The sequence below is a fragment of the Callospermophilus lateralis genome, chromosome 2 (assembly GCF_048772815.1).
Source record: "Callospermophilus lateralis isolate mCalLat2 chromosome 2, mCalLat2.hap1, whole genome shotgun sequence".
Taxonomy (NCBI): Eukaryota; Metazoa; Chordata; class Mammalia; order Rodentia; family Sciuridae; genus Callospermophilus; species Callospermophilus lateralis.
The window spans coordinates 35,467,639-35,481,833 of NC_135306.1; the positions used below are offsets into that span (position 1 = coordinate 35,467,639).

Below are 14,195 nucleotides of genomic sequence, written 5' to 3' on the forward strand. Positions count from 1 at the left end.
CTAAAAGATGAAGAAAATAATAGAAAAGATTTTCATAGATGTATCAAAGCCTACATGAAAGAAGAAAGCAGAAAAAGTAGTTCCAAAAGATAGTCCACATGAAAAGTGAATTCTATAAGCAAATAAAATCAGGACAAGCTGCTACCTGTGACATTTCCCTCCCAAAGGATCACATTGCACAAGAGCATATTAAAGATCTGGAGATGTCCTGAAATCCTGAAATAAGAAGACTGTTCCAGGAACTAGGTTGTAGCTCAGTGGTAGAGTGCTTGCCTAGCCATGTATGAAGCACTGGGTTCAATTCACAGAACCACATATAAATAAATAAATGTCTCATCAACAACTAAAAAAAAAAAAAAAAAAAGAAATTTAATTAAAAAAAAAAAAGAAGACTGTTCCACCCAGCACTTTCTGAGCTTTTGATGACTTAATTTTTTTTTTTTTTTAACTTTATGATACTAACATCAGCAACACTAGTACTGCAGAAAACAGGAAAAACTAACTAGCTTGAAGTAGCAATTGTAAAGCTAGCAAAGCCTGGACTGCTGGCCTTGGAAAGTCAACTATGGACAAAAGACAGGTTTTCTCTCTGCTAATTGGCATCTCTGAAAACTAAGGCTGCAATCCTGACCTTGTACTCTACCCAGCTGGACGAACCAGTCCAAACTATGGCATTGTTCAATACAAAAGTAACCACAATAAGGACACCAGAAATATATCCCTCCTTCAAAAATATATTACAGGTTATTATGTTTATCACAAATTATTCATTCCATTTACTAGTTTATAAATCTCACTCCCAAACAGACTCAACTCTTTGATTAACAAGATTACTTACTTCATTGTTATATCCCCAATACACAGTGTCTGAGTCACTCAACTATAAATCACCAATAAATATGTTGATTATACTGATTTAATCAATGAATAATTACCTCAGAACCAAGATATGATTTGCCTTGTATTAACTCAGGTGCTGCATAAGCAAGGCTCCCACAACATGTCTGTAGATGGTAATCCTTGTTACCCTGTCAATAAGATAAAAATGAAACACTTAGGGCTGGGATTGTGGCTCAGTGGCAGAGCACTCACCTAGAAGCACTGGGTTCCACCCTCAGCACCACATAAAAACAAATAAAATAAAGGTATTGTGTTCATCTACAACTAAAAAAATATATTTTTTAAAAAATAAAACACGGGGCTGGGCATGTGGCTCAAGCGGTAGCGCGCTCGCCTGGCATGCGTGCGGCCCGGGTTCGATCCTCAGCACCACATACAAACAAAGATGTTGTGTTCGCCAATAACTAGAAAATAAATATTAAAATTCTCTCTCTCTCTCTCTCTCTCTCTCTCTCTCTCTCTCTCTCTCTCTCTCTTTAAAAAAAATAAATAAATAAATAAAACACTAATTACAGCCCTAAAGAGTATTAAATCTTGCTGGACACAGTGACACATGCCTGTAATCTCAGCAATTTGGGAGGCTGAGACAGGATCACAAATTCAAAGCCAGTCTCAGCAACTTGGCAAGACCCTAAGCAATTTAGTGAGACCCTGTCTCAAAATGAAAAATTAAAAGGGCTGGGAATGTGGCTTAGTGGTTAAGTGCCCCTGGGTGCAGTCCCAATGCCAAAAAAAAGTAGAGAGAGAGTACTGATCCTTGATAAACACTCTTTGAACACAAAAAGAAGTTAAATGAAGAATTTTCCAAAATAAGGAAAAGATTTCTATAGCCAATCTGATATTCTTTGCATATATATCTATATGCACATGTGTTCTCTGCTTCTCTAGATTTCCTATACCACTACTACCTGGCACAAATGAAATATTTTTCTCCTTCACTCAGTCAAGTCAGGTTCATACCTCCCTAGATATTCATGTGCACAATAATCAGCCTAGCATACATCCGAGCCCCTGAGTCTTCCCACCCTTAAATACTCAAGAAGAAATGATCATGTCTTTACCAGCCCCTATCTCCAATATTAAATCCTTACAAATTCAGAGAGCTTCTTTCTCCTTAGAGGAAAGAAAGCAAAATTGTATGTAGCACAGGGCCTTGACAACCTATTTCTAGATTCAGTTATAAGAGAATCACCAACTTAGCTTCCCAGATCTATTGAGAAATTTGCTCATGCTTCTCTCCCCCACAGAAATATCAACACAATGAAAATGAAGTTACTGCCCAACTCCTATAGAGTCTTACAGCTGGCAAAGGACTTGTGAAACTGAGATCTCATTTATAAACGAAATATGCCCAGAGATGAGTTCTTCACAGAAGATGGAGGCGATTCTCTCCCAGGCCACCCCTGCTTTCTTAGATGGCTCTATGTGGTTCAAATCTGTGGCAGCCATTAAAAAAAAAAGGGTAATGAAGTCTGTCACAAACATTTCCCACTGCCTGCTGTGGACATCATGACTCAAACAAGTTTATCTGTTCAAAGTATAATCTTTATATGTCTAGAAAAAAATAATACCTTCTAGCATTTGCTTCCCAAACACAAGGTTCCACTGATAGTCACTGAAGAGCCAAGGGAGGGAAGAGGATCAGAAAGAATCAAACATTCCACTGAAGGGGCAAAATCTGCTTCACTTTGCACCTAGCTAATTCTGACTGGGACAGGAAATAATCATAGGACTACAAAGGGCTAAGACAAGTCTGCAATTTTGACATTCTTAATGAGTGTAGACAGCTCATTTTAGAGACTGTAACTACCATCATTAGAGAACTCAAGAAGAAACCTCCAACAGGCAGCCACACAGGAGATCTGCTGCAGAAAGCAAACCTGGGAAGTTCAAAGTCACCTCAAAGTTATGCTGAAGAATACCAGTGCTTAACTATGGAATGCAAATTAGAGAAATACCTAATGGTATAAATATAAAAGTTCATCTGGACATTTTCCTTCTTCTTTCCTAAGGAAAGGGGATTTTCACGAAATATAACTAATTCTTAGTTACATAACCATTTGAATAACAAATAGGTTTATAACAAATTCTCAACTCCTAGCCCTATGAACAAAGGCATCATCTAGTGGCAATACACTTAAACTGCAAGCACATGATCTATTTAGCTTTCATGCTAATGACTTCATGTTGCTTTGGTGCTACAAATTCTCTCACAGCTTACCCATGGGGTCTTCAACAGGACCAACACTAGACCTAGACCAGTGGCTGTCAATCCTGGCTACCTATTTTAGAATCATCTAAAGGATTTATACAAATTACTGATGCCTGGAATTAAATTTAACATTCTTTTTGGCTTTTTTTTGGTTCCGGGAATTGAACTCCTGGGACACTCAACCACTGAGCCACACCCCCAGTCCTATTTTGTATTTTATTTAATTTTTTAATAACTTTATTTATTTATTTATTTATTTATTTTTATGTGGTGCTGAGGATGGAACCAAGGGCCTTGCACTTGAAAGGCAAGTGCTCTACCGCTGAGTCATAACCCCAGCCCCTATTTTGTATTTTATTTAGAGACAGGGTCTCATTGACTTGCTTAGTGCCTCACTAAATTGCTGAGGCTGGCTTTGAGCTTGCAATGCTCCTGTATCAGCCTCCTGAGCTGCTGAGATTACAAGCATGCGCCACCACGACCGGCAAATTTAACATTCTTCACAATGGAGGCAATTAAGCTCAATAAAGACCAAGTGGAAGTCAGAGCACAATAACACATTAAGGGGTGCATTTACAAGGAAATAAATGCATTTTTATTTCTGCACTTACCTTGGGTTTTGCACAGAGACCAAAGTCAATCAGCTTTAATTTATGATTTTCATCAAACAATAAATTTTCCTGGGAAAACAAAGATACTTTGATAACTATATTCTTTTTTTTTTTTTTTTGTACCGAGGATCGAACTCAGGGGCACTCGGCCACTGAGTCACATCCCCAGCCCTATTTTTGTATTTTATTTAGAGACAGGGTCTCATTGAATTGCTAAGCACCTCATCACTGCTGAGGCTGGCTTTGAACTCGCAATCCTCCTGCTTCAGCTTCCCAAGCATCTAGGATTACAGGCATGTGCCACCATGCTCAGCAATAATTATATTCTTATTTCCTTATATTACATCCCACCTCTAGCCATTTCTTAAAATGATTTAAGTTTATTAATATTGAAATTCCTGGGTACAATAAGATGAAAAATCACTGGAAAGTAGTGAAATAATAAGACGTATAAAAGGAGAAAGATAAGGAATGTTGATAAGTATACCACTTCGCCACAGGACACACCAGCATAAACCATTTATCACTGGTACTCTGAGGGCCAACTAAAAGTAAACACAATTTGTGCCAAAGGAAAGTTTAAACCTAAAGAGTAATTTCAAATTGAAAAGTTGGGTATAAAAAGATAAAAAAGGATAACAAAACTGCCATATCTTCTCAGACCAATTCTAAGTCCCTGAACCTTTAAATCCATATTTACTATCACCCACTAGCCTGCAGACTTAAAAAGAATATTCACATTTTTATTCAGCAGTCCTTAAAAAGTCAAGTCTGTAGAAGGTTGAAGCAAGGAGATCCCAAGTTTGAGGCAAGCCTCCACAACTTAGCCAGACCCAGTCTTAAAATTAAAAAAAAATAAATTAAAAAAAGGCTAGGGATATAGCTCACTGGTAGTGAGCCCCAAGTTCAATCCCAAGTACAGTCCAAAAAAAAAGGAGTTTGTTGATTCCATTGAACTCCTGAGGAGATGGATTTAAATTAAAGGAGCACAGTGTTAGAAAAACAGCAAAATGGAAACCCTCTATGACTCTTTTTTCTTAGAAATAAAATACTGATTACAAGGACTTTTACAATGATATATAAATGACAGATAGAAAAAATGCTATCTATCCAAAAAGTCTACATAATTCAAAAGGAGGAAAAAAGAAATGGGATAGATTCTGACTGGAACAAAAGAAAAAGAAGTAGGGCTAGGATTGTGGCTCAGGGGCAGAGCACTCGCCTAGTGCATGCGAGGCCCTGGGTTTGATCCTCAACACCACATAGAAATAAATAAATAAAACAAAGGTATTGGGTACAACTACAACTAAAAAATAAATATTAAAAAATAATAATAATAAAGAAAAAGAAGCAAAGCTAAGATAGATTCTTAAACAGAACATCTAGAAGCACCAAAACACCAGCTGGATAATGCTGAACTCTCAGATGAGTATGAAAGTATGTCACAGTCACTTACTGGTTTGAGGTCCCTGTGAGCATAACCCTGGCTGTGCACATAAGCAACTGCAGACACTATCTGACGGAAAACCACTCTGGTCTCCTCCTCTGACAGGCGATCCTGGGAAATTATGTAGTCAAACAGCTCTCCTCCTGGGCAGTACTTCAACAGCAAGAGAGTCAAATAGATATTGTTATAGCTTACAGAAATAACTTCAGAGGAATATAAAAAAAATTACATTGAAGTCAGATATTAATTCAAATTTAAAGGCAAGGGAGATGAGTGAGCATATTCAAAAATACACTCTAAGGATCAAACAAGTTAATAATTATTCCAGGAATGAGAACAATAACTCTTTTCTTGAACAGTTTTATTAACAGTAAACAAAAGTAGAACTAACTACACTGTGGTTTTAAAAGATTCACTCAGGGTTTTATATTTTTATAGCAAAGAATTACAACCCATTCTCATCTTAATATGCTTACATTTACTACAGTTACCTACTTTTTTTTCTTTCTTTCTTTCTTTCTTTTTGGTACTGGGGATTGAACTCAGGAGCACTTTACCACTGAGCCACATCCCCAACCCTTCTTATTTTTTGAGACATGGCCTCTCCAAGTTGCATAGGGATTCACAAAGTTGCTAATGCTAGCTGTGAACTTAAAATCCTCCTGCCTCAGCTTCCTAAGTCACTGGGATAATAGGTATGCACCACCATGCCCAATAGTTATCTAAGAATTTTTTTAAAGCAGCAATAATTATTTCTCCAGTAATTATTGTTGGTTGCTGTCCAAAGACTAGTGATTTTCCATCTGCATTAGAAAGACAGGTTGCACAGAGGAACCTCAGTGTTTGCAGGGAGAAGAGGTTCCAGAGCCCTAGAGCAGCAATACTTTTTGTAAACTCAGTTTCCAACTAAAATTTTATTTCATTTTGGGAAAAAAATTCATTTTGGCAGTGTCAATTAAAATTATAAATGCATATAGCCTTTGACCTCACAGTTCCTCAAAGAATTGTTCCTACAGATATACTTAAATTGACAATGATGCATATTAAACATCATTCACTGAAACAACACTGTTTATAAAAGCAGAAAACTGGAAACAAACTGTCTTAGCCCATCCATGGTATTATACCTTACACTGGATAACTTATAAAGAACAGAAATTTATTGCTTACAATTCTGGAGGCTAGGAAGTCAAAGACCAAAGTGCCAGATGATTTTATGTATGATGAAGACTTGTTACTCATAGATGGCACTAGCTATGTGTCCTCACATGGCAGAAGGGAATAAGCAGGTTGCCTGAAGTTTCTTTTATAGGGGAACTAATTGAGTTTACACCCTTCCTCCTTATGGCCCTACCTCTTAATACTATCACACTAGAGATTACGTTCCAGTATAGAGTTTGGTGGGGACACTGACATTCAGACCATAGCAACAACCAAATGCTCGCACTATATAAATTATGTCACAGTTATAAAATGAAATTCGTGGCAATAATTTAAGAAGAAGAAATGAAATTCACAGCAACAATTTTAAAAAGGAGAGAGAGCTCTTTACAAACTAATATGGAACAATATCAGGTATTATTAAAAAAGCAAAGTGCAAAAGAGTATAACATATTGATATGGTGACTTGCAAAAGCATTATGCTGAGCAAAATAAACAACACACAAGAGTACAGACTATATGATTCATTCACATTAAGTTCTAGAGGAGGTAAAAATAATCTATGGTGAAAGAAATTAGATCAGTGGTTACTGGGAAGGGCAGAGCAGGTACCGCTAATAAAAATTTACTTTGAAAAGATTGGAGAAAACTTTCTAGGATGATGGAGATGTTTTATAACTTGAGTCAGGTGATAAGTACATAAGTATATATAGTATACCTAATTGTGCATTTTACAGTATGTAAATTGTGCCTCAATAGTAATTTTTTAAAACTCTATCCAATAAGATTTATATGAAGGAAACAAACTATTTCATATTTTTCCATACAAAAATAATAAGAGAAAAAGCATCCAAAATTTTACATTTTTTAAAAAAATACAAAAATAACAACAAAGAGAAAAAAACATTTAAAATCTCCATGAATGTACATAGATAATAGGTAAGCTAAAATGCTAAGTGGGCCCGGCCTGGTGGCCACATCTATAATCCCAGTTACTCATGAAGTTGAGGCAGAAGGAACACAGCACGTTCAAGGTCAGTCTTAACAAGACCTCCAAAATAAAATTTTCATAAAGAGGGGCTGGGGATGTGGCTCAAGTGGTAGCGCGCTCGCCTGGCATGCGTGCGGCCCGGGTTCAATCCTCAGCACCACATACAAACAAAGATGTTGTGTCCGCCAAAAACTAAAAAATAAATATAAAAAAAAAAAAAAAAAGAAAAGAAAATCTTCATAAAGAACAGAGGATGTAGCTCAGTGGTAGAGTGCCTGCCTAGCAAGGTCCTGGGTTCAGTTCTCAGTACTATAAAAAATAAATAAATAAAATGTTAAGTGGGGAAAAACACAAGGTACAAAGTACTATAGTTTGTGATCATAGGCTATACATACATAGACACACACAAACATACACATACATATGTAAAATATTTCTAGGTATCCATAAGAAACAAGAAAAATAGTGAATGACACAGAGGAAAAGGAATTGGATAAATGGGATACAGGGTAGAGAGGATTTTATTTTTAACATATATTCTCTTGTACCTTTTAAATTTTGTCCAAGGTTCATGAAAAAATTATTTTGAGTTTTCATTAATTTTTTTTTGGAATTTCAGCCAGGTATGGTGGCATTCACTGTAATCCCAGCTACTCAGGAGATTGAGAAAGGATTGTTTGAATATAGGAGTTCAAGTCAAGTACAGCCTGGGCAACATAGGAAGACCCAGCCTCCAAAGAAAGATTTTAAAATCACTATAGCAGACCATATGGGTAGATCTATAGTAAAGTAAATAGCTCTAGGTCCAAAACTTTCAACACAAATTTTAAAATGTATTTAAAACAGCATTAATCTGTAAAAACAGTATGTAGCTACACATTCTTTGGCTAAAACTAAGGAAAATAAGAGATGAATGACCCAAGTTCTCAAAACTATGTTTAATGCCACAAAGGGCAACTTAAAACTTGAAAGAATTTAGTTTGCATAACACATAGACTGGAAACTCTATATGTTGTGAATTAAACTGCCCCCCCCCAAAAAAAAGATATGCTCAAGCCCTAATGTGGGACCTATGAATGTGACCTCATTTGTAAAGTTATTTGTAAAAAATAACCCAATTAAGAGGAAGTCATACTAAATTAGAGTGAGCCTTAATCCAATGACTTGGGTTCCTATGAGAGGGAAATTTGGAGACACACTGACACACAAAAGAGAAAAGACCATTTGGAAATGAAGGCAGAATGGAGTGGTTTGGTGTATCCATAAGCCACAGAACACCAAAAATTGCCAGGAATCAGGAAAGAACCTCCAGAAAAAAACAATCTTGCCCATGTCTTGATTTGGGAGGAACTCAATCCTCCAGAACCCTAAGACAAATTTTTACTGTCTTAGGCCACCAGGTTTGTAGATATTTATTAGACCTAGGAAATCAATATACCATATAGAACTGAAATGGATCCTTCCCTTTGGGACCAAATTCTAGCGTATTTTATCCAATAATCTAAACGACCTCATTAGGGGTATATTAGAGAGAGTACATATACCATAAATTTGTTATATATGTCTACTTTAATTATCTAAATTACTAGAGACAGAACTCAAACAGGCAAACCATTTAACATTTATTTTAATCTTTTAGGTGAAACAATTTTCTCTCAACTATTGATAAAGTGACCAAAAGTTTTAGGTCTCTGGAACATACTACTAACCTCAAGAACTATGAATATTTTGTTGGCTGTTTCCAACACATGATAGAGTTGACATATATGCTGATGTCTCAAATTCTTCAAGGCATCAATCTCTGTTTTGACCCGGGGCAAATCACTCTGTGACAAAACATCATTTCAAATGAGCAATAATTTAATAGAAAATGTTCCTAGTATCCACACCAGCAGCTTCAATACTATACAGAAAAACTATCAAAAGCCCTAAAACAAACTGTTCAAAAACAGAAAGGTCAGGCATGGTGGCATATACCTCTAATCCCAATGACATGGGAGGCTGAAACAGGAGGTTTGCAAGCTCAAGACCAGCCTCAGCAACTTAGTGAGGCTCTAAGCAACTTAACGAGACCCTCTCTAAAACTAAAAAACAAAAAAGGCTGGGGATGTGGCTCAACGGTGAGCCCCTGGGTTAAATACCCAGTACCAACAACAACAACAACAACAAAAAAATGCCAATCAAGAGCCACACTCAGTGGTGCAGGCCTATAATCCCAGGAACTTGGGAGGCTGAGGCAGGAAGATTGCAAGTTTGAGGCCAGTCTCAGTCATTTAGCAAGATCCTATCTCAAATGGGATGGGGTTGTTGCACATGTAGGTTCAATCCAAAAAAAATAAAACTAGGGAGAAAGATAAGCCAAGCTGAAATGTTTGAAATGTTTGAAAAGACAGAAACCTAGAAATCCCATGAAATAACAAGTAAAACCTTATTATAAAAATGGACTCAAGTGCCAGGCATGGTGCACACACCTGTAATCCCAGAGGTTTGGGAGGCTGAAGCAGGAGGATTATAAGGTCAAAGCCAGCCTCAGCAATGGTGAGGCACTAAAAAACACAACCCTGTCTCTAAATACAAAATAGGGTTGGGGATGTGCCTCGGTGGTCAAGTGCCTCTGAATTCAATTCCCAGTACCCACCCCCCAAAAAATGGACTCAAGCTAATCATCAAGGGCTCAAGATTCAATTATCTAGAATTATGTAACCAGACAACAGGTCTTGATCAAGAATCAATTACAAGTGCTTGCTTCGGCAGCACATATACTAAAATTGGTGCAAAGAAAATTAGCATGGCCCATGCACAAGGATGACACACTAATTCATGAAGCTTTCCATATTAAAAAAAAAAAAATCAATTGCAAGCAGGGCACAGTGGTGCATGCTTGTAATCCCAGCAGTTTGGGAGGCTGAGTCAGGAGGAGTGCAAATTCAAAGCCAGCTTCAGCAACTTAGTGAGGCCCTTAGAAACTAGACAAGACCCTGTCTCTAAATAAAATATGAAAAAGGGCTGGGGATGTGGCTCAGCGGTTAAGCGCCCCTGGGTTCAATCCCTTGTACGAGAGAGAGAGAGAGAGAGAGAGAGAGAGAGAGAGAGAGAGAGAGAGACACACTAAAATCTAAATTGCTCGAGAGAATTAATTAAATTTGTAATCAATGTTTAAAAGCCCAAGAAAAATGGGTTTTAATGTTCTTTTATTAGATTAATGAATATAGTATTGAGAACTAAAAAAAACAAAGATTGAAGACTGAATTATTGTTCAATAGATTATTAAAAATAAATTATCTGGAACATTACTCAGCATTAAAATAAAATAAAATCATGGCATCTGCAGGTAAATAGATGAAGCTGGAGAATATAATGCTAAGTGAAGCAAGCCAATCCCAAAAAATAAAAGGCCAAATGTTTTCTTTGATATGAGGATGCTAACCCATAATGGCAATTGGAGGAGGAGCATGAGAGGAATGGAGGAACTTTAGATGGGGCAAAGGAGAGGAAGGAGAAAGGAGGGGATAAGAGGATAGGAATGGTAATGGAATGAGTTAGACATCACTAACCTAAGTACATGTATAAGACACGAATGGTATGAAAATACTTTGTGTACAACCAGTATCTTGAAAAATTGTACTCTATATGTGTAATATGAAATAAACTGTATTCTGCCATTATGTATAATAAATGAGAATTTAAAAAAAGAAAAATAATAATTGTCAGATTTTTTAACATATATCTTGAAGAGAATTCAAAGAATTAAATCACATTTCTACACCAAAACTCCTTAGTTTCCTGTGACTTATTTATGTATGTTAATCATGGCTTATATCCTTAATAATAAAAAATAAGGTAATGATTAATGAATGCTAAACCCTGTCTCATTCCAACAATAAGAAAACATTTAAAAAATATTTTTTATGTTTCATAATTAAGAGCATGTTACAGCTGGGCAAACGGGGTATATGCCTATAGGCTGAGGCAGAAGAGTTACAAGTTCAAGGCCAGCCTGGGCAACTTAGTGAGACCCTGTCTCAAAATAAAATCTAAAAAGGACTGGGGACATAGCTCAGTGCTTGCTTAGTACATGCAAGGCTTAAAATCTTTATCCTGTTTACTAAACTGTAAACTATGAATAATTATAATACTAACTCAATCCAAAAGAAAAAGTCATTTTTCTTTAACTTTTTTTTTTTTTTTTGGGGGGGGGGAGTACCAGGATGGAACCCAGGGCCTTGCACCTGGTAGGCAAGCACTTTACCACTAAGATACATACCTAAACCCTTTTTATTCTATTTTGAGACAGGGTCTCACTAAGTTGCCCAGGCTGGCCTTCAACTTGTGGTCTTCCTACCTTAGACTCCTAAATTGCTAAGATTATAGGCATGCAACACCATGCCCAGCTAGTCTGAAATTAGAAATTTCTTTTCTAATACTTAAAAGATTTTAGTCAGAGAAAAAACTTAATTTTCAAAATTGATCCTCAAAAGAAGAAAGAGCCAGCATCTTGGGAGGCTAAGGCCAGAAGGATTCCAAGTTTGAAGCCAGCCTGCACAACTTAGCCAGACCTTGTCTCAAAATAAATAATAAAGAGGTCTGGGGATATAGCTCAGTGGTGGAGCACCCCTGGTTCAATCCCCAATAGAAGGAAGGAAGGAAGGAAGGAAGGAAGGAAGGAAGGAAGGAAGGAAGGGCAAGCCACAGGTATATACTGAGAGACTAGTTAGAGTTCACTAACTCTCAGGAAAAGACTAGAAACAAAAATTAAGTCCAGAAACAAACCACATGAAGAATGGTAGAGAGAATTAGAAAATGAAGACTCCTAACAACTTCAAACACTAGAAAGGCATAGAAGGCTCAAAAAGGACCATCAATAGAAACAGGTTTTACTTCAATATAAAAATAATAATAATTTTATATATATTATAGCCAAAACCACAAATTGAATGGGCTATTTTAGTAGGTAATGAACAACTCAAACCTGGAAGCATTCTCAGAAAGGAAAAAAAGACTGATTAAGAAAAGGATTCATTAGATAACTTCTAAAGTCACTTTGAATAAAAAGCTGGGATCTAAGACTTATCTATCTACTTATCTATACTACAAAATATATCAACATTAGTGAGAGTATTGTGAAAGGGTAAAAATTGGAGATATTAATACTCAGAAACTCCTCCAAGACTATGAAACAGGGCTGTGGATATAGTTCAGTTGGTAGAGTGTCTGCCTCAAATGCACAAGGACCTGGGTTTGATCCCTAGTGCCATCAAAAAAAAAAAAAAAAAAAAGACTATGAAACAACCACCAAAAAAAATGAATGTTACAGAGTTCAAACGCCCTACATTAAAAGTAACCCTCCCACCCACCCAGACTACTTTAAAACCACAGATCTCTATATATTTTTTAAAGGCATAAAAATATTATTCTAAGAATAGTAATTAGGATATTCAGGTTTTAATCATAAAACTGCTCTACAAGGAGAATATTAAAAAAACAATTTTAAACTTACCCCTAGTGCATTTTTATCCATGATTTTTATAGCTACCATCTCTCCAGTGAGGATATGGCAGGCAAGCTTGACCTTTGCAAAGCCACCTATGCATAGGAAAATTTATGACAAAGAGATAAACAAGGACTCAAGCAGAAATACCGGTTCACTTTTTTTTTTTTTGTACCAAGGATTAAATTCAGGGGCACTCCACCATTGAGCCATATCCCTAGCCCTATTTTGTATTTTATGTAGAGATAGGGTCTCACTAAGCTGCTTAGTGCCTCGATTTTGCTGAGGCTGACTTTGAACTAGTGATCCTCCTGCCTCAGCCTCCCAAGTCACTGGGATTACAGGCATCTGCGATTGCATCCAGCTACAACTGTTTTATAATTAACATTGCTAGAACATAATATAAAGTTGCTGAGACCAAAGACAAATTATATAAAACTTCCACTCAGTTTTAAAATTCTGAGGATAAGCATTTATGCTTTAAAACTGGGTCAAAAGCAGAATAAATGTTTCTCCTTAGATTTCTCAATCTTCAAATTAACACTTCCAAAAAGAAGCTTCTGGTAGCCTGTTCCAAATTCTTTACCATTTCAGTAAGAAGCAACTTCATTTTCCCAGGTGCTCTTAGGCCCAAAACCCTGGAACCATCCTTATTTCCTCTCTTTTATAATACCCCATAGCCAAAACATCAACAAATCCCACTGGTTTACTGTGGAGGAAAAAATATTAATGTTTACATGGGGGAAAAGCAGGTACTGACTAGAAATGGTCTCTCTTACCTGAGTGAACATAAATAAATATATATATTTGATCAACCCATCAAGATCAGTGCACTTTGCATGTTTTACCATGTTATACTTCAATAACTAACTCATCACCGTCACTAGAATCCTCACCTAAATCACCATCATTGCCAGAGTCACTTACCTGAATTATTACAATAGCTTCCTAACTTCTCTCTACCTTTGCCCTTTCCCTCTCCCCCACAATCTTTTCACCATCAAGCAGAGTGACCCACTGAAAACAAAGGTCAGACCACTCCTTGGCTCAAAACTCTCCAATGACTTATTTTTTCTTTTTCTTTCTTTCCCTCTTTTTTTTTTTTTTTTTTTTTTAAACCAATGACTTACTTAGGATACAAGTCAAAGTCCTTGCAAATATAAAGCCCTTCTACTACTTTCCTCTACCCTTGCTCCACTTTTTCTTGGGTAGAAAATTTTAATACAGCATAAGTTAGACTAAAAAGACTCAAAAGACTATACTCTCAAATAGTTGATCTATCCTCTGCCTCCAAGAAAAAAAAAAAATAGCAATTACCTGTTCCAATAGTTTCATATAATTCATAGTATTTGAGAAGTTCATCATAATCTTTCATAGTCCACCTG

The 14,195-nt window shown here is 36.5% G+C and overlaps 1 protein-coding gene and 1 non-coding gene across 9 annotated transcripts in view; one reads left to right on the top strand and one right to left on the bottom strand.

Annotated features, from left to right (window-relative positions):
- Positions 1-14,195, bottom strand: part of Melk (maternal embryonic leucine zipper kinase) — an 81,020-nt gene extending 66,825 nt beyond the window's left edge. For 3 of the 8 annotated variants that reach the window (XM_076843282.2, XM_076843278.2, XM_076843277.2), the window contains exons 1-6: positions 14,128-14,195; positions 12,820-12,905; positions 9,032-9,148; positions 5,180-5,323; positions 3,724-3,792; positions 936-1,028 (exon numbers count right to left, since the gene is read on the bottom strand). In XM_076843282.2, coding sequence (XP_076699397.2) covers positions 936-1,028; positions 3,724-3,792; positions 5,180-5,323; positions 9,032-9,148; positions 12,820-12,905; positions 14,128-14,185 — 567 coding nt within the window. In that variant the 5' untranslated portion in view covers positions 14,186-14,195. The remainder of the gene's footprint in view (positions 1-935; positions 1,029-3,723; positions 3,793-5,179; positions 5,324-9,031; positions 9,149-12,819; positions 12,906-14,127) is intronic. The other 5 variants (XM_076843280.2, XM_076843279.2, XM_076843283.2 and 2 more) reach the window with 5 other exon arrangements.
- LOC143393182 (U6 spliceosomal RNA) lies at positions 10,061-10,162 on the top strand. Its single transcript, XR_013090498.1, has one exon. It is a non-coding gene; the product is annotated as a U6 spliceosomal RNA (small nuclear RNA).